The sequence below is a fragment of the Setaria viridis genome, chromosome 9, assembly GCF_005286985.2.
Source record: "Setaria viridis chromosome 9, Setaria_viridis_v4.0, whole genome shotgun sequence".
Lineage (NCBI taxonomy): Eukaryota > Viridiplantae > Streptophyta > Magnoliopsida > Poales > Poaceae > Setaria > Setaria viridis.
In genome coordinates, this window is record NC_048271.2 from 7,723,438 (window position 1) to 7,741,069 (window position 17,632).

At 43.6% G+C, this 17,632-nt stretch overlaps 3 protein-coding genes across 5 annotated transcripts; 2 read left to right on the forward strand and 1 right to left on the reverse strand.

Annotated features, from left to right (window-relative positions):
* Nucleotides 1-862: 862 nt before the first annotated feature.
* On the forward strand, nt 863-6,760 carry LOC117841041 (mitogen-activated protein kinase kinase kinase 1). Of its 2 annotated transcripts, none has more exons than XM_034721608.1 (9): nt 863-2,244; nt 3,928-4,012; nt 4,115-4,177; nt 4,331-4,488; nt 5,037-5,112; nt 5,200-5,259; nt 5,400-5,507; nt 6,083-6,342; nt 6,469-6,760. In XM_034721608.1, the coding sequence occupies exons 1-8, from the start codon at nt 1,055-1,057 to the stop codon at nt 6,287-6,289; spliced, it is 1,947 nt and encodes a 648-aa protein (XP_034577499.1). In that variant the 5' UTR covers nt 863-1,054; the 3' UTR covers nt 6,290-6,342; nt 6,469-6,760. The 2 variants fall into 2 exon arrangements, with proteins under 2 accessions (XP_034577499.1, XP_034577498.1); XM_034721607.2 differs by having other exon boundaries at nt 864-2,244; nt 6,450-6,760.
* A 502-nt stretch (nt 6,761-7,262) lies between these two features.
* On the reverse strand, nt 7,263-11,138 carry LOC117841042 (uncharacterized). Its single transcript, XM_034721609.2, has 10 exons — nt 11,055-11,138; nt 10,681-11,008; nt 10,471-10,602; nt 10,239-10,387; nt 9,140-9,409; nt 8,949-9,058; nt 8,656-8,773; nt 8,135-8,212; nt 7,663-7,750; nt 7,263-7,552 (listed from the first exon to the last, which is right to left on the reverse strand). The coding sequence occupies exons 1-9, from the start codon at nt 11,136-11,138 to the stop codon at nt 7,664-7,666; spliced, it is 1,356 nt and encodes a 451-aa protein (XP_034577500.2). The 3' UTR covers nt 7,263-7,552; nt 7,663.
* An 873-nt stretch (nt 11,139-12,011) lies between these two features.
* LOC117841040 (protein OPAQUE10) lies at nt 12,012-17,405 on the forward strand. Of its 2 annotated transcripts, none has more exons than XM_034721606.2 (9): nt 12,012-12,462; nt 13,625-13,716; nt 14,071-14,221; nt 15,102-15,233; nt 15,334-15,483; nt 15,580-16,389; nt 16,485-16,640; nt 16,736-16,905; nt 16,998-17,405. In XM_034721606.2, exons 1-9 carry the CDS (start codon nt 12,247-12,249, stop codon nt 17,134-17,136), a joined length of 2,016 nt encoding a protein of 671 aa, XP_034577497.1. In that variant the 5' UTR covers nt 12,012-12,246; the 3' UTR covers nt 17,137-17,405. The 2 variants fall into 2 exon arrangements, with proteins under 2 accessions (XP_034577497.1, XP_034577496.1); XM_034721605.2 differs by having other exon boundaries at nt 12,020-12,462; nt 15,562-16,389.
* Nucleotides 17,406-17,632: the final 227 nt, after the last annotated feature.

Sequence of the window (17,632 nt, forward strand, 5' to 3'; positions counted from 1 at the left end):
TTTGCCGTTCTTTTAGTTTGTAAATATATATCATTAATACTATTACTTCCTTTATCATGCTACAAATGAAAAAAAAATATTTTAAACTTAAAGGGCCTATGATGTTTGGTTCGCTGGAGGCCCTTCAAATTATAGTGTCGGTCCTGAATATGGACAACTAAGATATTGTTCCAAAAGCCGTAATATTCATTTCTCACATGTCCCAAGGATGCAACTGCACTTCACATTTCGGTAACGTAGAAGGCTGAATTTGAAGCAACAATTTTTTTTCACACAATTACATGAAAACACAGGCTCCAAATGGGTACACAATCAGTGACTACGTATACGCACTACGGATTTACGGCCACTCAGCTCAGCTCAGCTAAGCTATGTAACGAAAGTAACACGCACAATCCCCACGTGCTGTTCTCCGATCCAGTGGTTTGGAGCAGCGGCTGCTGTCGCAGTTCCCAGGCCAGCTCGTCCCGAATTTTCTTGCCTGCCTCGCCGGCAACCGCCGCCGTGCGCCGTGCGCGCGCGCGAACAGCCGTTGACAGCGCGGAGGATGAGGCGACGGTCCCCGTTCACACGCTCTGGCCCCCACTGACCTCACATCCACGCCAACGGCAGCCATTTATTTACTCACCCCTCCGCTCTTCCACTGACGCCAGGGCCCCACGCGGGGCCGAACCGACCCCTTCTTACCGCACCACCCCCTCGTCGTCGCAGTCAACCCGCGTCCGGCCAGTCCTCCGCCACTTCCTTAAAGCCACCCACGGAGGAGCCAGCCGCGGGGCCCCCGTGTCTCTTTTCACTGGGCCCAAGCGTAGCTGCAGGTCCACTGGCATGGACGCAAAGCGTGTTAGGCTCGTGTGCTGTAAATTTCACTTCCCAGTTTCCACCACGACGCCACGGCACACGCCATACCCTCCCCGCAAGCAGCCGAGCTCCTCCCCCCAATCCTTCCCCGATGCTGCGGCGCAACCGCGGCTGCGAAATCGAGTCCGAATTCCGACGCGCTCCCATGGAGCTGAGATTTTAGGTGTGGGCTGCGCTCCTCGTATGGATCCAGATGTTCTCGTGGAGCCGTAAGCAGTCGTCCTCCTCCGGCTCGCCCTCGTCATCCTCCTCCACCTCCGGCCGCCGCCGCGGCGGGGCGGACGCCTCCATGGACTCCAGCAGCCGCGGCGGCGGTGGGAGTGGGAGCGGGAGCCGGGGACGGAGCCCGCGCCTGGATCGCCGCAACGCGGCGAAGCGCATCGACTACGAGGTCGGCGCGGGGGCGTCCGCGTCGGTGGGCGCGTCGTGGTCGTCCTCGTCCTCGGCGGAGCAGCAGCGGTCGCCGGGGCTCCGGCCCTCGCGCTCGCTCGACCTTGCCCCCGGCGCGGACCTCCGCATCAGCGGGAGCGCGGAGGGGGAGGTCGACGAGCTCTGCCGTAGCCTGGGGCTCTCGGGGCCTGAGGAGTTCGCCATCCCCATCGCCGCCTGGGAGGCGCGCAAGTCGCGCTCCAACTCCGACCTCCTCCCGCGCCCCCGCCTCGACTCGTCCCTTCCCGCCGACGAACTCTCGCCCATCGCGCGCGCGGTATCGGCGCCCAATGTTCAGCCGGTTCTCTCCGTACCTGCCCCCATTCCTGAGGAGTCGCTCCACTCTTCGTCCGCTTCCACCGCCACCGAGTCGGCGGAGGAGCCTATCGTCGCGGCGCCCAAGGAGTCCCCCAAGGCTGCCCCTGCCGTTGCTGCTGTGCCTCCCGTCGGGGGTTTGCCCTTCCCCTCGCCAAGGAAGGGGGGCGGGGAGGTAGGGATACGGGGCGCCCGGCCGCCTCTGCTCTCCCCGCCTCCACCAATCACTGCACTCGCTCCTCCGCCGGTGAGGAGGCCCGTTGTTGCTGTTGATATGACTGGGTCGGCTTGGGACATTGTGCAGTCGTTTGCTCCCAGTGAAGAGAGAAGCGAACTGGGAGGGGCTCATGAACGCGCACACACTCGTCAAGTGTCAGACACAGAGGAGGACGGGGTTGAGGATGGGGTGGCAGCGGTGGAGGGGGAGCTGAAAGAGTTGAGAATAGGAGAGACCTTCGAGGGTTTCACTGGAACATCTTCCTTGTCGACTACGAATGATGATGATGCCTCCAGTACCACCACGGAAGCCATGTTCATCATCTCACCGAATGGCAAGTTCAAGCGGAAGATTAAGTCATGGATGCGTGGTGCTCTTCTGGGAAGTGGCTCATTCGGGATGGTGTATGAGGGGATCAGCGAGTAAGTGCCAGTGCTAGTTTGAATATTACTGTGTGCTCATTTTGTTTGCACTATTACTCATCATTATCCCAAAAAATTCTGCAGCCTTTGTTCCAATATATGCATATCTTAAAAGTTTCCCTGTTATTTAGCCTTTGTGCAGGGTTAGATTAAAGATGAACTTAGTCCAAATAACACCTTTGTTATAAGCTTGGCACAGTCTTTTCATTTGGCACCTAGAGTTTTCGTCCGGTACTGATTTAGGTAGCCACCAAGACATTCGTTTTTGCAACTTATTTAATATATTGAATTAAACTAAAGTGGCATAGCTCTGCGAGGAAATCTGAATGTTTGTCACAAAGATCATATGTCGTCGAATGAATATTTGTTGCTTATAGACATACTTTAACCTGACACCTTTTGAATAAATGAAGCTGTGTTTGACAACAGATTCTTTAGTGACCTATTACGTCTGAAGCATTAAAAATGCACTGGCCAACATAGCATAACAGGAAGTATGTTGCCCTTTGGCCTGTCCTAATGATCCCAGGTCTGACTCACCACATTCGTCATATGTTACCTTATTATTTTCTGAACAAATCCTCAGATTGCTATCATATTTTGCATGTTTTTTCTTAAGGATATGCCCCTTTTGTGATGATTGGATTTGTATAATGATAAGTGGATTGTTTGATTGGTTTTTTATCTAATGGCTAAGAAAGTTGACACAAGGCATAACGGTCACTTCGCAAATAGAAAATCACAGAATTGTTTACCCCAGACAACATGGACATTGTGTTGACAGGAAACAGAGAATACAACATGTTAGGGCAATTAACTTCAGTGTTGTGAACCTTATATTTGTAATTCTGTACCACATCACATCTTGCAAGTATCTCGTTGTGGTGCTAGTGTATCATGCATATGAGCACTGTATTTGCACAATCCAGTGTATATGGACTGCCGTACACAAAGGATGGTGAGGTGGGAGAGCACCTGAGCCATTACTTTTATAGGATGAAATAGCCTTTGTGAACTCAGTCCTTGCAATATCTCTGATTTGTCATGTTATCTAATTTGCTATGGCTAAAGTGTAAATTCTGGTCTCCCTTATCTTGAAGTCATATAACAAGCATCTCTGTACTCTTGCCTTGAAGCCAAGAGCGCATAGCAACCTGGCCAAACTGATAGAGTATATTTGATGCTTTATCTTGTTCCCTGTTTCGCCAATTTGTGCAAACTTAAGATAAGCTTTAGCACTGGTTAATTTTGGGGGAATTATAGCGTACAGTACAGTCGGGAACAGACAAATAAGTATCCTTACAAACAGATATTTAGTGACTGATTTCTAACTGCTTGTCATCTGTAACCTGCTACTGCTACAATAAACTTTATGGTAATTTGCCCTGTAAGGAATCTTTGTAGTTGAGAAACACATTCTTTTGAAGGTCTCTATCTGATTATCAATAAATGGACGATTTTCTTTCATGAAAAATACTTCAGGAATGTAATTGCAGATTCAGCTTTGTAATATTCTCAGCAGTACATATATAATCATATATAATGTATTTCACCATATTATAGAAGTTAAATCAAGAGCCACTTTGAAAAGTGTAAAGTGTACTCCTTTTTGTCACTCCATTTGAAAATATTTCACCTTTTTGTCACTCTATTTGAAAAATTATGTCAATGATATCTGTGCAGTGAGGGTGCATTTTTTGCTGTGAAGGAAGTATCTTTGCTTGATCAAGGAAGCAACGCACAACAATCTATTCTCGCACTTGAGCAGGTTATAGCTGCTGATTAACGTTATAATACCATCTGTTGTCTGTTACGCTACATTTGTCATTACTTGTGTCCAGCTGTATTTTTTAAGTTTTGTGGTTTTCAGGAAATTGCTCTGCTTAGTCAGTTTGAACATGAAAATATAGTCCAGTACTATGGAACTGACAAGGTACTCTGCTGTTCTTTTGATGTTATCTGGTTATGCATTTATTTAAGAGATCATTTAATTTTAAGCAATCACTATGCCATTTGCAGTATATGCGGACCTTACTACCTTAGTAATATTATTCAACTCATGTGATGTGTTTATGTTTCAATGCAGGAAGAATCGAAACTCTATATCTTTATTGAGCTTGTCACTCAAGGATCTCTTTCATCCCTCTATCAAAAGTATAAACTACGAGAATCGCAAGTCTCTGCATACACTAGGCAGATTCTTAATGGATTGCTTTACCTCCACGAGCGAAATGTTGTCCACAGGTATAAACTGGCCGTATTCTAATATTTCAGGGGGATAATGTAATGCTTAGAATGCTGTAGGGGTAACAGGTTATTTTCTAAACCTTGTCTCCAACAAAGGATAAAGTGGAGCAGGAAAAACGAGTCTTTGATAGACCATGTAACATACATTTCTGTTTTGAAAAGGATATTTGGGGAATAAATCTCTTTCCAGTATCTTCTTCTGGAACTGCCAACTGATCCATCTTTTTGTGATATTGAGGTCATGTTCCTCATGTCTCATATAAAGAAACTATTTGTATGTAGGACCTTATCCTTCTATTTTCTAGTTTTTCTTATAGAATTCTTGGGTGCCACGAGAGACTGAGATGCAGAGTTGATATGAAATTCTCAGTTTTAATTTGTGAGTTTAGGGAAGCCCTGTTAGAGTTAGTGCACCTGGGTTAGCTCACTATCAGCATTTTGGGTAGTTTGGATCAAGAACTTTTTTTAATTTTTTATTAAGACCCTGCAAAAGACCGTTTTGTGATGTTTGTAAAACTTTTTCTAAACAATTGCTTCATATCCAGAGATATCAAATGCGCCAATATATTGGTTCATGCAAATGGATCTGTGAAGCTTGCGGATTTTGGACTGGCAAAGGAGGTTAGCCTTAATATTTCTGCTCAGTTAATTGCATGTTCTCCATCTCAAAGTATCTTATGGAGGTAGTTTTCTTTGTTCAATTTTCAGATGTCAAAAATTAATATGCTAAGATCATGCAAAGGAAGTGTTTACTGGATGGCACCTGAGGTAACCAATTTAACATTTCTTATTACTTTTATGTAATTACCATCCTCTGTAATGAAAATTATCCATTTCAATTATATTTTTCACAGGACCATACTTGTGTAGTATCTCTTGAACGGAACTAATGCACCTTCTCATTTCAGGTTATTAATCCTAAAAAGATGTATGGGCCTTCAGCTGATATATGGAGCCTTGGCTGCACTGTATTGGAAATGCTAACCCGTCAAATACCATTTCCTAATGTCGAGTGGGTATGTCATGTTTCAATTTTAAAATTCGTAGTTATATAATATTTTGTTGACCATATCTTTTTTTTCAAATATTTGAAACTTTAAATATTGTTTGTTGTGTTGGGCCTTATCTGATGTTTAGAATATTAAACTTATGGATAAGAAGAGCATAGAAGTCACAATGAAGAAATATTTATATTCACTGTTTGACTTTGCAATAAAGAAACAATAGGATGTCGATTCCTCTCTTCTCTGTTTTTCTTTATGGAAATCTCCCTTTTTCTGTGTAGTAAAGTTAATTGGATGGCTGTGGCAGAACAAAGGAAAAACTGTAGTTTTCCTTTCATGCCAGTAGCATCTCTTGTAATTTGTATTGGAAGTACATCAATTGTATCCTTGTGGCTATAAAGATTTATTAGACCTGCTGCTGCCTCTGCCTCAAGTCTTTCCTTAATCAAAAGCACTTAGTATTAGTGTGTGAGATCATTTTAAATCAATTGCGCTTCTCCCTTAATAATGCCCTGTGTATAACTTGCTAAAGTCGTAACCCAGTATTGGTCTCCATCTCTCCACTAATGTTGCTTTGTTACTTGTAGACAAATGCTTTCTTCATGATTGGAAGAGGGGAACGACCTCCTATCCCCAACTACCTGTCAAAAGAAGCACAAGATTTCATTGGCCAATGTGTAAGAGTTGATCCAGAGAACCGGCCTTCTGCGTTACAACTTTTGGAGCACCCATTTGTTAACAGGCCGCTGAGAGCTTCATTCGACTCTTCGTCTCCCCCTGCCATCCGCTTGTAGTACTGATGGGTGGGTGCTTGTCTTTGTGAAGCCAATGCTTAAGTCATCTACCGGTAAGTTTCTTCTTTCCACTAGAGCAATGATGAAGCATCCATGATCTAAGCTGTCGAGATTATCCAATTAAATACAGTTTTCCACCATTGTAACTTTAGTTGGTCAGTTATGACTATGCTTTGCAGATCTTCATGATTTCCACTTCTGGTGCCAGAAAGGAGCTACGTGGCCTTGTTTAGGATATACTACAGTTTAGTATGTGTAGTCAGTTGGATAGTGAGCTTCAGTATTGAATGTGTTCCATTGTATTCTTTGGGTATTCTTCGTTAAGCGAAGGGTTTTCCATTCAGTAGGGTTTTTTTTGTACACTTGCTAGGTAAAAGGGGTGGAATTTTCTGTGATAGTGATCTAGACTTGGCCGATGTCTGTAAATGTTTGACATCATCATTCGTTAATGCACGGCTTGTTGCTCGAAAAGCTGGTAAATTTATAATTTTCTCATCTGTTATGCTATTCATTAGCCGGACTAGGTAAAGTGGGGCTTTATCTCTAATGTTGCTTTTCATATGCATGCATACATCTAGGGCAGAACATGTAGCAGGACGCGAGGAAAGGGCGACCGAACTAAGTGCTTCTCTGTCGATTCACTCCACTGACGGATTGACCAGTGACCTTAAGTGAAGAACTGTGCATGTCGCTTGAAAATTAGCTACTCCAAATTTATTCATTTCGCATACGCATTTCTACCAGAAGCTATCCAAATTCGGATGAGAAAACTACGAGATTGTATACAGAACAGGTGATATTTGACCAAACCCGATCTTGCACTGCTAATGGTATGACATAAGCCACGATGACGGATAAAATTGCAGCTTCGACATGAAGTGCATCTCGTACACAACTGCCAATCATGCATCAAACCGCGGCTATCCAACAAGCTTGATCATCGGAACTTGTTTTTAGTCATAGCCACAGATCATTAATGCTACTAGGAAGGGCTATTCATTCCCCCGCCGTATGATCGTACAGCGGAGCTTAAGACATCCGTCCAGGATGCAAAAATCAACTGCAGTATAAAAGGAAGGAATATATACAGAAGTGATTCACAGTGTACATCAACCACTGCAAACATATATGCATATAGCTTACGCATAAAAATGTATATAAACAATCAGTGCTGAATTAGATCCTGTGTAGACGCGGGAGATGGCATCAGCATTGTAGAGCAACTCGTATTTTGTAGCTTGCTCCCCAATCAAAGCTGCTACACTGGAAGGGAAACAGATTGCAGTAAGCATATGAAGGGCAACAGATACGGAGTAGATGACAAGAAGAGAAGTTGGAAAGGCAGAAAGACAATCATCTCGTCCAGATATTACCTTAGCTGAAGACTTCATTACCGTCAGACAACTCTACAGTTAAATGTATGATTCTTCGGATACCTTTGCGCACATGAAATACCTCAACCTACGAAGACAAAAGGAAAAGACCTTTTTTCGTTAATATCAACCAAATCCAGTCCACAGCTCCACCTCCAAAACTCAACAAAAAAAGGGCAAATGAGTGATTCAGGATTGTTTTTTTTAAATATTTTAACTTCAATAGAATAGAACAAACAGGGAAGGAGGCTATATCAAAGATCTACTAGCTCTCAAGCTTAACAGATCAAACGGTAGTGCATTGAGGGGATTACATTTAAGCTCAATGGCATTAGGTGAGGAACAATGCAGTGAAAGATCAGGTACTCTAGTTTAGCATAGTGGCATGAAAGGGAATATCTTTAATCCATAACCTAATCCGTTCCAGCACCAATAAGTAGTTTTTGACGTTCTTTATCTGCAGGAAGTTTACCTCAACATCCGCTTTCAAGCTTAAGTCATTGCTCTTTTCAAGATGCTCTCCACCAATACCCAACAATATCTCCTCCCACTGAAACAAAAAGGTATGATTAAATTACTGTCAGATAAAATTAACACAGACGTCACACTTTTAGGCCTTGTTTGGACCAGCTGGGCTGGGATCCAGACCTCTAAAGAAGGCCTTCTGGACTGAAATATGGGCATGTTCGCTTCAGCTTATTCTGCTGGCTTATCAGCCACCAAACAGTGTTTTCCTCTCACAACAAATCAGCCGTTTCAGCTTTTCAGCCGGCTTATATACCTAAGTTACACTTGAAACAATCTTTCCTTGGCATGAAAGAATAACATCACCAGCTCTAATGCCGAGTTTCTCTGCAACACTTTCTGCTGAAACCTAGCAGCAGTTGAGAATAGTTATAATATATTTCAATGCTGAGAACTTAAAAATGGCATATATATCTAAATAACCTTGACTTCAATAAAGAAATAACTGGATTAATCAAGTAGATATACCTCTCCTACAATGAGACCTGAGGTGACACCACAGCTGCGGGACAGAAACTCAATACTTGACACATCTAGAAAACCCACTGCCCTTAGCTTTAATCCAAGCTGAGGTCGAGCAAGTCGCCTATACAAGGATATGATATATATTAGATGTCCTTTACAGATATAATTGACACATCCAAAATTAAGCACCATAATTAGAACATTGAAAATGGCTTCTTCTGAAACTTAGCATGAGAATGTAATCCTTGATTCTATAATACTCAGAGTTTGCAGTTGGTGGCTACGGTGGTACATACCTGAACTTGAGAATGAGAGAACTTGGAATAAAAGAAGTTAGTGGTAGCATGCAAAATAACATCCCCACAACTCTTCCATTTAAGTCTGCCAATGCACCTCCACTGCCACACTACATACAGGATAGGATTTAAGTTTTACAGAACTATAATCACTAGATGAAAATAAATGAAAAGGATAAATATAATCATACCTTAGGAATAGAATGATCGATGAATAAATAGTGATTATGTTGGTGTTCACAAGGGGCTACGTACTTCACATTAACTGCCTTGCAAATCAAATTCATTTTCATATCCCTGGCTAGCAGACACAAGTCTAGACCATACTCCAAATTGGTTTCCAGGGGTAAAATCTTCAAGTTCATGTATCCAGAAACTTCATAAAAGGCAAGATCATAATGCTTGCTTAAGTATAGTAATTTACTGGTTAAGGTTGAGCCATCAAATAGGTGAATAACGACCTGAATTTTTTTAAAAAAAGCAGATTAAAAGCAATTAATGTGAAAGATAGACCACCACAGCTATTCTCAGCTCTACTATGTCGTATACGGCGCAGTTTGCTTGTTCATTTTTATCTATGTTTAAAATCATGATAACACAAAAACGTACTTTCAAATACAAATCGATGGTAGCATTATTGTGTGAGGAAACTATCAAATCAGTGGCACACCTAGGAAAATTGGAGTATATCCCGCATGTGTGATCAGCGGATCAAGGGCTGGAAGAACATGGCTTAACATAGAAAGTGAGCAAGAATCCTACTACCCTAGAAGCCCCTATCTGCCCCCATGTCCCTAATGCTTCTAACTCTGATCTGCTATTTCAAGGATCATGAGGAATCCTGACATATGAGTGATTTACATCTGTACAGTTAGTAGTCTCTTTAGCCTGTGTATTCTTCAAACATTTCAAAACTGTTAGTTCAGCACTACTTTATACTGCAAAAAACACATTGTTACTATTGCACGATGGTGATGGATAAGTAACAGAAGCTATTTTGTCTTTGGAGGAAACCTTTGTTTGATAGATTTGTTCAATCAATTGAAAGGATTCTCTCTGTCATCATCATTCTGTAACATTACTTGCTGCAGGAGACTTCGATATCTTTCATTTCAGTCCAGAAAACAATACAATGATTTGAGTCAACATATGCAGGCAAGTTTAATGCAGCCATCAATTGTTTCAAGTTTAAGGAGTAACAACAGTAGAAGAAGATCCAACTTTGATTATACACTTTTGTTTTTTATAGATTGTATAAAAAGGTGAAGTTTTTCCAGAGGAACATTTTACCTTGGCATTAGAAGCATATTCCTTGTCGGACCAATCATTGAAGGGTTTTTTCGATGTAATTAAGCAGGCAGAAGTGAGAACAATACCACATCCTTTTTCGTCATCCCACTCGACAGCTATGCCAGTGCACCGATTTATCTCCTTATCATCTGCATATGTGCGGAATTATAGAAGTTAACAAAATAATAGATATATATTATTATTTCCACTAAGGCGAAGTTTAGAAAATTACCAATGTATGCCGAAAGGCTTAAGATAGATTTTGATGCATTTAAAAGTATTTCCTTCTGCTTTGGACCATAAGATTCGGTGATGCTAGAGACAGTCAAACTCGACCTAAGGGTAGGTAATTGTTCTTGCCGAGCTGCAAGATTTGGGAAACCATGGATATTAGGTAAAAATTAAAATTGGCTAGATTGATTATACCAAAGTAAGGATATACCTTGTTTTTCACTGTACTTCTGATAAGCCTCATAGTAGCTGTTTAAAGCCAGTCGATCACTAGTTAGGCCATAGTAAACTTTACCAGCAGAACTTGTCCAAATTGGTACAAGTGGAGGCTGCGGCTCACGAATTGGCGAGGAATCTGAGCCTGAATGCTCTTGTGCTAATTCCTGTTGGGTAACTTGGGTTACATCTTCCTCTTCTTCTTTCTCAATGGGCAAGCGTGTGAGCTGCAATTGAGGAGTGGTTCTGGCTTCCACCCTCCTCCTCTTTGCCGATGTAGTTGGCAGAACAGATGGGTGCTTTCTCCTTCGGCACCAACTTCTGGTTGGGATTCAGGCACACCGACTTCAGGTCAGGGTTGACGCTTACTCTCTTCTCCGACGGCTCTGAGAACTTCTCCAGCACCGGCACCAGCACCAAACGACGCGATGAGCCGGGTGTTCGCCCGCCCATCGACTCCCTTCCCCACAGAGCGTGTCGTGGCGGCGATGCGCTTGGTACCCACCGTGGAGGCTGCGACGCCGATGTGCTGGCTCTCCTCTTGCTTTTCGGCAGACGCGCCGGCGATGACACGCTAGGATTTTGCTGCTCTCCCGACGGCGGCATGCTAGGGCTGCCACCCATGAGAGACCGGCACGGCAAACGGATTTGCATCCGGGATGGCGACAAGGAACGGCTCTCCTGTCCCACGTCGCCCACCGTACCCGTGGGGAGCATGTCCGGCGGCGGGGCTGGGGATGTGCGCGGCGGCGAGTTGGGGCATTTTCCCGGAGCCGGATCCGGTGACTTTCCTTCAGCAAGCCACCACGTAACTTGCGGCTGCCCATCCACCCTCCAAATAAGATCCGATGGCTCAGGATGTGTGCAAGCAAACTATCAAACGTCAAGCGTAGTGCATGCACCGCTGCCAATTATCCTTGCCGCGAACACGCGCAACCCCAAACACGTTAACGCAATCCCGTAAACCATGCTTTAGCCTTAGCGATCAGCTAACCCGGCGCGGCCACACAAACCGGATGGCGCATCGGACGTCCACGGCTCGAGCCCGGTCCCTTTCGTCCCGCGCTTTTGTCCCGGCTCGGCTCCCGCAGAGTCGCTAGCGCTCGTGCGGCGCTCGCTGACTCAAGGCCACAACACGCGCGCGGCGCGGCGCGGCGCCGCACACGCCAAACGCCGCTTGGCTCGATCGGCCCCGCAGAAATTAAACCGGGCACACGCGTCCCGGAGCGCGCCCAACGCCCCCCGCCCGCCTCGGCAAGCAAAGCAGGCAGGCTGCACCGCGCCCGCCACCGCACCGCACGGGAAGGAAAATCCAATCATGTCCCCGTCGTCCGCCGCGAGAAAAATACGCGAGTAAATGCCGCGCAGGTGAAGCAGCGCCCGCGCTTATTCCGGCGCAGCACGCGACACGCGGCCGCCGCCCCCGCCCCCGCCTCCGCCTCCACCCCGTCGCCCACGCGCCCTCCACCGCCGCTGACGACGCCTGAAGTGGAGTACTAGCCGAGTAACCGAGTAGGAGCAGGTAGCAAAGCAGCAGGCAGAGACAGAGGCATCGGAAGCCATGAGCCTGCACGCCGAGCGCGGCGGGGCGCACGAGGATCTGAGCTGGAGCACCCTCGGGAAGCGGGCGGCGCCCCTTGACGTGATAGTCGGCGATCGAGGAGGGGGAGTGGGGATGAGGAGGGCGCAGCAGCAGGGAGGACCGGCGGGGGCGGTGCGCGTGGATGAGGCGTCGTCCGCGTCCACCTTCCGCGAGCTCGACGACGCCTTCCTGCAGGTGAGCGCACCAAGCTTTTCTGCGTCATCGGGGCCGTGGGCAACCGGGGGCTAATGGAACAGTGCTTGCTTGGAGCTACGGTGCCGGCCGGTTTAGCGGAGTGGCCTCCGCCTTCTGCGGCTGGCGTCTGTACCACCGGCAAGATTCTCGAGTGATGCTCGTGTGTGTCCTGAAGGCTGATGCGATCTGTTTCGCGGGGTGCTCTTGATTCATAGGATTTTTTTTTGACAGGATTGATTCATAGGATTCGCACCCCAGATGTTATAATATTAATCCGTGCGGTAAATTCGATTTTTTTTAGCACGAGGGATCATGCAGTAGGCTAAGAAGGCAATGTTATGGACTACACAGTTGCCGACTGAATTATTTATAGTTATGGCTGGCTTATTTCTGGGTTCAACTCTGTTGGATATTGAATAGAGTACTGTTCTGTACTTTCAGTTACTTGTTGCAGAAATATTTCCAGATGTTAAAATTGTGGTAAATTAGAGGTCTGGGGGAGTTTTGGAATATAAATCTTAGATACGCTGCCATGTTAAAACTTAAAATTGACACATTTCGTATCTATCAGTCAATATGATATACTCAACTAGTATATATTGCAATGTTATGTTGTAGCAGATGTAAAAAATGGCCTATGCTTGCTGTACCATTTCACCATGTCAACAGCGATAGTAAAAGATCACATTGTTATGAACTTATGATCCATTCTCCAACTTCTGATGAAATTGAGTTAAAGGCTTGACCATGGTCCTCGCTGAATATAGCTACTTCAATACTCTCCCAAACCTTAGTTTTCTTGAAAAACGAGCAAACACAATATAGACATTTCATTCAATATGTGAGGATTTGTTAAGAAAACACAATGCATCGAGTGAGGCATAGCTAATTCAATTGCTGTGGATTACAACAACAATACATTGGATATGCAGCTCATTGAATTGCCAATATGCTGTAATACTTGATATGCAGACTTAACACCCTAAAACTATTCTTAGAAAGTAAATTTGTTTCTCATACAAAACAAACTCTTTGTTAGTTATTATTAAAAAGATTGTTTTTTATTATCCTGCTTCTACAAATCAGAAGATTATACGCACTATCTTCACTTACGTAATTATTGTACTGACTTCATCTCTATTTATTTTAATTTTTGTTTCAGAAACAAACAAAAATCTGGCTTGGCGAAGTTCTTCATCTTAGGTTTGATGAAGACGTTTTAGTTGCTGACCTTCTTGCTGATGGAGAATTACTGTAAGATTCTGGTTTCTTCACCAGTCCTTCCTGCGTGCACAAAAATAATAAGCATGTTTGTTCTATGCATATGGTGTAACTTCAGAAATCTTGGATCCCACTGATTGGCATATTTTTGCTCACAGATAGTTATTTTTGGCTCTTTGCACGTGTCTACTTGCTTTTGCATTATGAAGTCATTCAATTAGAAGAAATAATGCCTTGGATATCTGGTTTCTGAAATATTGGAACTGTTCGATAATTAATTCTTCTCTCTGTGATATATTAACCGGTCTCAATGTCCTGACACTTGTTTACTTGCTTGTCTTTTGATGATGTGCATATTCTGCTCACTTGTTATTTTCATGCTGACAGGTTTCAAGTTTCCAAAGTACTATGGAAAAGGTTACTGAAAAAGAACAGAGAGCAACTGAAGCAATCAAAAGTGTATATTTATGAGAGACTATCCTTTGGCAGGAGCAATGGAAAGTACATGCCCTATTCGAAAGTTGACTCTTTTCTAAAGGTAGGTCATTGGTACTAATATCTTTTTGAGCACTATTTTTTATTTTAACTTTAAGTGTGTTCAAGAACAAAAAATGTTGAAGTGCATTTGTTTTGGTAAAAGTAAATTGAAATAAATCCTTGATTTTTTTTCATCAAAGGAGCTTGAGTGAAGCATTTTTGTAGCATGAAAAACCCATTGCAAGTAGCTAGTCTGATGAGTTTTGATCAGTGTAAATTGCCCATGGTGTTTGAGATGTTCTGTCGATATTTTGGGCATCAAGAGCTCTAAAACCAGTACTGAATATGCTATTGATGGCTTCTGTACTACTTCCCTGTGAGTTTCTACAGGCTAAGGTTGTTGCAGTAATTGAAGAAACATTAGGGAATAACCACAAATCTGTATATCCTGGCTGTTTTGCAGTGAACTTCAGTAGTTTTATTAGTTTCCAAGTTTGTCTACATGTTGGTACAAATTCTCAGCAAAAAAATGTAATTTTACGCAAATTGGATCAAGTCATCTCTGTGATTGATGCTGTATCTTCTCATCTTGCTTAGTTTCCTACTTCTGATTCAAGCCAACTTTTGGGTTAAGTGTTGGGGTAGACAATACACCACATAAGAAAAGTTAATGGTCCTAAGTTTGAGACCTGGTGGAATTTTAACCACAGAAAATAAAAATAACGGGCCCCTCTTCCATCCATGGCCTAGAAGCCCAGGTGGCATATATAGAATAGATGTGTGGGAATATTTAAGTTTATTGCCCACACTACATCGACCGCATAAGCTTCTGGATATTTTGGTTGATACTTGCAGCTCAATGCGGTCACATATACTTTACTGGCTTGATGTTACATTTCTTCACCATGGGTTGCTTGATAATTAATCTTTGTTCCTTCCAGATATGTCAAATCCTTGGGTTAGCTGGAATTGATCTGTTTACCCCTTCTGATGTGGTTGAAAAAAGAAATGTTCGGAAAGTCTGTATATGCATCCGATCAGTATCTAAAAAGTCTCACATGATGCGCCTAAATGTAAGTCCTAGGTTCTAGCATAACCTATTTAAGAAATGCATTTTTCAATTATAACTACTGTTACAACTTTAATTTACATGTTCCTGCTCTATGGTGGTAGGTCCCTGATTTTGATATAGTCACCTACACAATATCCATGCCCAACTATATTGTTGGAGGTATCTGTAGAAGTCTGGAGCAGCCACAATACAGTTCTTCCGGTTCAAGTGGATACAGTCCACGTGACAGTTCCAAAGCATTGCAGCAGCAGGCAAGCTTCTGGAAAGGGTTGGTTTTATTTTTAATGCACCTGCTTAATATTTACTCACTTAGTATCTATTTTTCATAGATAATATTTGATGGACAGAACGACGAGCACGGGGACACAAATTATGACTCTGATGAAGCAGAAAGTAGACTATCTGTTCTAGAACCTGAGGACTCAGTTGACGAAGATAATTTTGCAGCTGTGCTTTCGCAATTAAGCAATGCCCCTAACCCTAAGGAAGAAAGTGAAGGCTATGGTGAAAGTGGTCATGGTATGCATGAAGAAAAATCTCTTGCTGAATCAGTGGGATCACTGAACTTTGTTGTGGATTCGGAGTCCGTGGATTCAACTCCACAAAATCATGATAAAGAATCTTATTCTACTCATTCTGCAACTGATCAATGTTCAAGAACGAGAACGGCTAAATGCTCTTTAAGTTCAGAAGAGTCAGATTCCATAAGCAGTCATTTGGCGTTTGAAATTGACAAGAATGATCCAGAGTTGAATGCTCATCCTGTTGAAGATTCAGAAAGGATTTATGATGGACATGTCAAGTCTCTAGATCATTCTATTCAGGGAAATGGGGAAACATTAGCTGATCATCCAAAAAAAGAGGGCGAATGCATCCAAAAGGACACTGGCACCATGAATCTACATTGCGACACCCTTGCCTGTGATAGGGAGTCAGTGTGTTCAAGTTGCGAGGAATCGAGACATGGGTTAAATGGGGAGCCATCAGACTTGAGTTCCGAATCACACTCAGGGCTGAACCCAACACACACTACGGGTGGCAAATTGCCAATGGTTTCTGAAGATCCGGTGAATAATATAGAGCCAAGTATGATTGGGATGACAAATGATAGCACGAGTGAAGAGCTGAATCCTGAATTCAGCGATACGAATCAAATGGTGCCTCCTGAAACGCACAAGATCAGCCTGTCACTCTTATAATTAATCATGCCTCCTTTACACGAAAGCATTCCTAACGTCCCTCTGTTGTGCAGGAAGGTTCCCAATCTGTTGATAAACCTGTGGAATCAGAAGATATAGCTCAGGATAGCATCACTCCTGAGAATAATATAGAGCCAAGTATGATTGGGATGACAAATGATAGCACAAGTGAAGAGCTGAATCCTGAATTCAGCGATACGAATCAAATGGTGCCTCCTGAAACGCACAAGATCAGCCTGTCACTCTTATAATAAATCATACCGCCTTCGCACGAAAGCATTCCTAACGTCCCTCTGCTGTGCAGGAAGGTTCCCAATCTGTTGATAAACCCGTGGAATCAGAAAATATAGCTCAGGATAGCATCGCTGCTCAGAGGCCTGAAGATGACGCTCCCAAATCAGGGAAAGGGGTGCTGAAATCAGTTGCCGGAGGAATTACCCTTGTTGGTGCAGTGTTCTTCATGGTCCATCTCAGGTATGTTATCGCGTTGCATTACAGCTTTGCTGCGAAGTATGAAAGTGACATCAGATCTTCTATCATAATCCATTTGTCCTGCACTGCCGCAGGAGAAGCAAGGAGAGAAGCTTCACGAGAGTTATGCCATCACTTTCAGAAAAATCAATTCAGAGTGACTCAAGAAGGGCTAAGAACATGGACAACGAAAAGGTTTCTGATGTGTATCCTGGTGCACGGCTGAAGGTGTAAAAAGATGGGTGTGGGACCCGCATTCTGCCTGAAAAGCCAGAGCTAGAAGAAACTTCAGATTCCCGGTAAAAGCAGCTCTCATGGAGCGACTCCAGTAGCATGTAGCCTAAACTCACAGCAGCTTCGAGCTAACTGAATCTGGAAACTTTTTGTCAAGGCACCTCTCACCTGTTAATTTGATATCCTGTCCTCTTCATGTACAGAACGATATAGCCATATATATGGGTGATCAGCTACAATCTAGCTATAACCTGATAATTTTTGTGCAATTGTATAGGGGTTGTTTGAGAGTTGAGATCTTTCAACGCATGATTCTATAGCTATAACCGATTTGTTTTTATACGTTAGGAACCGCAACTCGAAAGTTCAAGCTACCTGGTAGTTATGCTCGGGCGTCACCGCGGCAGACTCATGCCTGCTCCCTCCATCCCAAATTACAATTCATTTTAACTTTTCTAGATACATAACTTTTACTATATACGTAGATATAATATAT

What these genes read in the sequence shown, in the direction of transcription:
- LOC117841042 (XM_034721609.2), bottom strand. Translation starts at nt 11,138, where the DNA reads ATGGGCGGGCGAACACCCGGCTCATCGCGTCGTTTGGTGCTGGTGCCG. An exon ending in CAGAGCCGTCGGAGAAGAGA is followed by an intron (nt 11,009 to 11,054) that starts GTAAGCGTCAAC and finishes TGAATCCCAACC; the next exon opens with AGAAGTTGGTGCCGAAGGAG. An exon ending in GAAGTACAGTGAAAAACAAG is followed by an intron (nt 10,603 to 10,680) that starts GTATATCCTTAC and finishes CAAATCTTGCAG; the next exon opens with CTCGGCAAGAACAATTACCT.
- LOC117841041 (XM_034721608.1), top strand. Translation starts at nt 1,055, where the DNA reads ATGTTCTCGTGGAGCCGTAAGCAGTCGTCCTCCTCCGGCTCGCCCTCG. An exon ending in AGTACTATGGAACTGACAAG is followed by an intron (nt 4,178 to 4,330) that starts GTACTCTGCTGT and finishes GTTTCAATGCAG; the next exon opens with GAAGAATCGAAACTCTATAT. An exon ending in CATTTCCTAATGTCGAGTGG is followed by an intron (nt 5,508 to 6,082) that starts GTATGTCATGTT and finishes TGTTACTTGTAG; the next exon opens with ACAAATGCTTTCTTCATGAT.
- LOC117841040 (XM_034721605.2), top strand. Translation starts at nt 12,247, where the DNA reads ATGAGCCTGCACGCCGAGCGCGGCGGGGCGCACGAGGATCTGAGCTGG. An exon ending in TCAGCGATACGAATCAAATG is followed by an intron (nt 16,641 to 16,735) that starts GTGCCTCCTGAA and finishes TCTGCTGTGCAG; the next exon opens with GAAGGTTCCCAATCTGTTGA. An exon ending in TTCTTCATGGTCCATCTCAG is followed by an intron (nt 16,906 to 16,997) that starts GTATGTTATCGC and finishes GCACTGCCGCAG; the next exon opens with GAGAAGCAAGGAGAGAAGCT.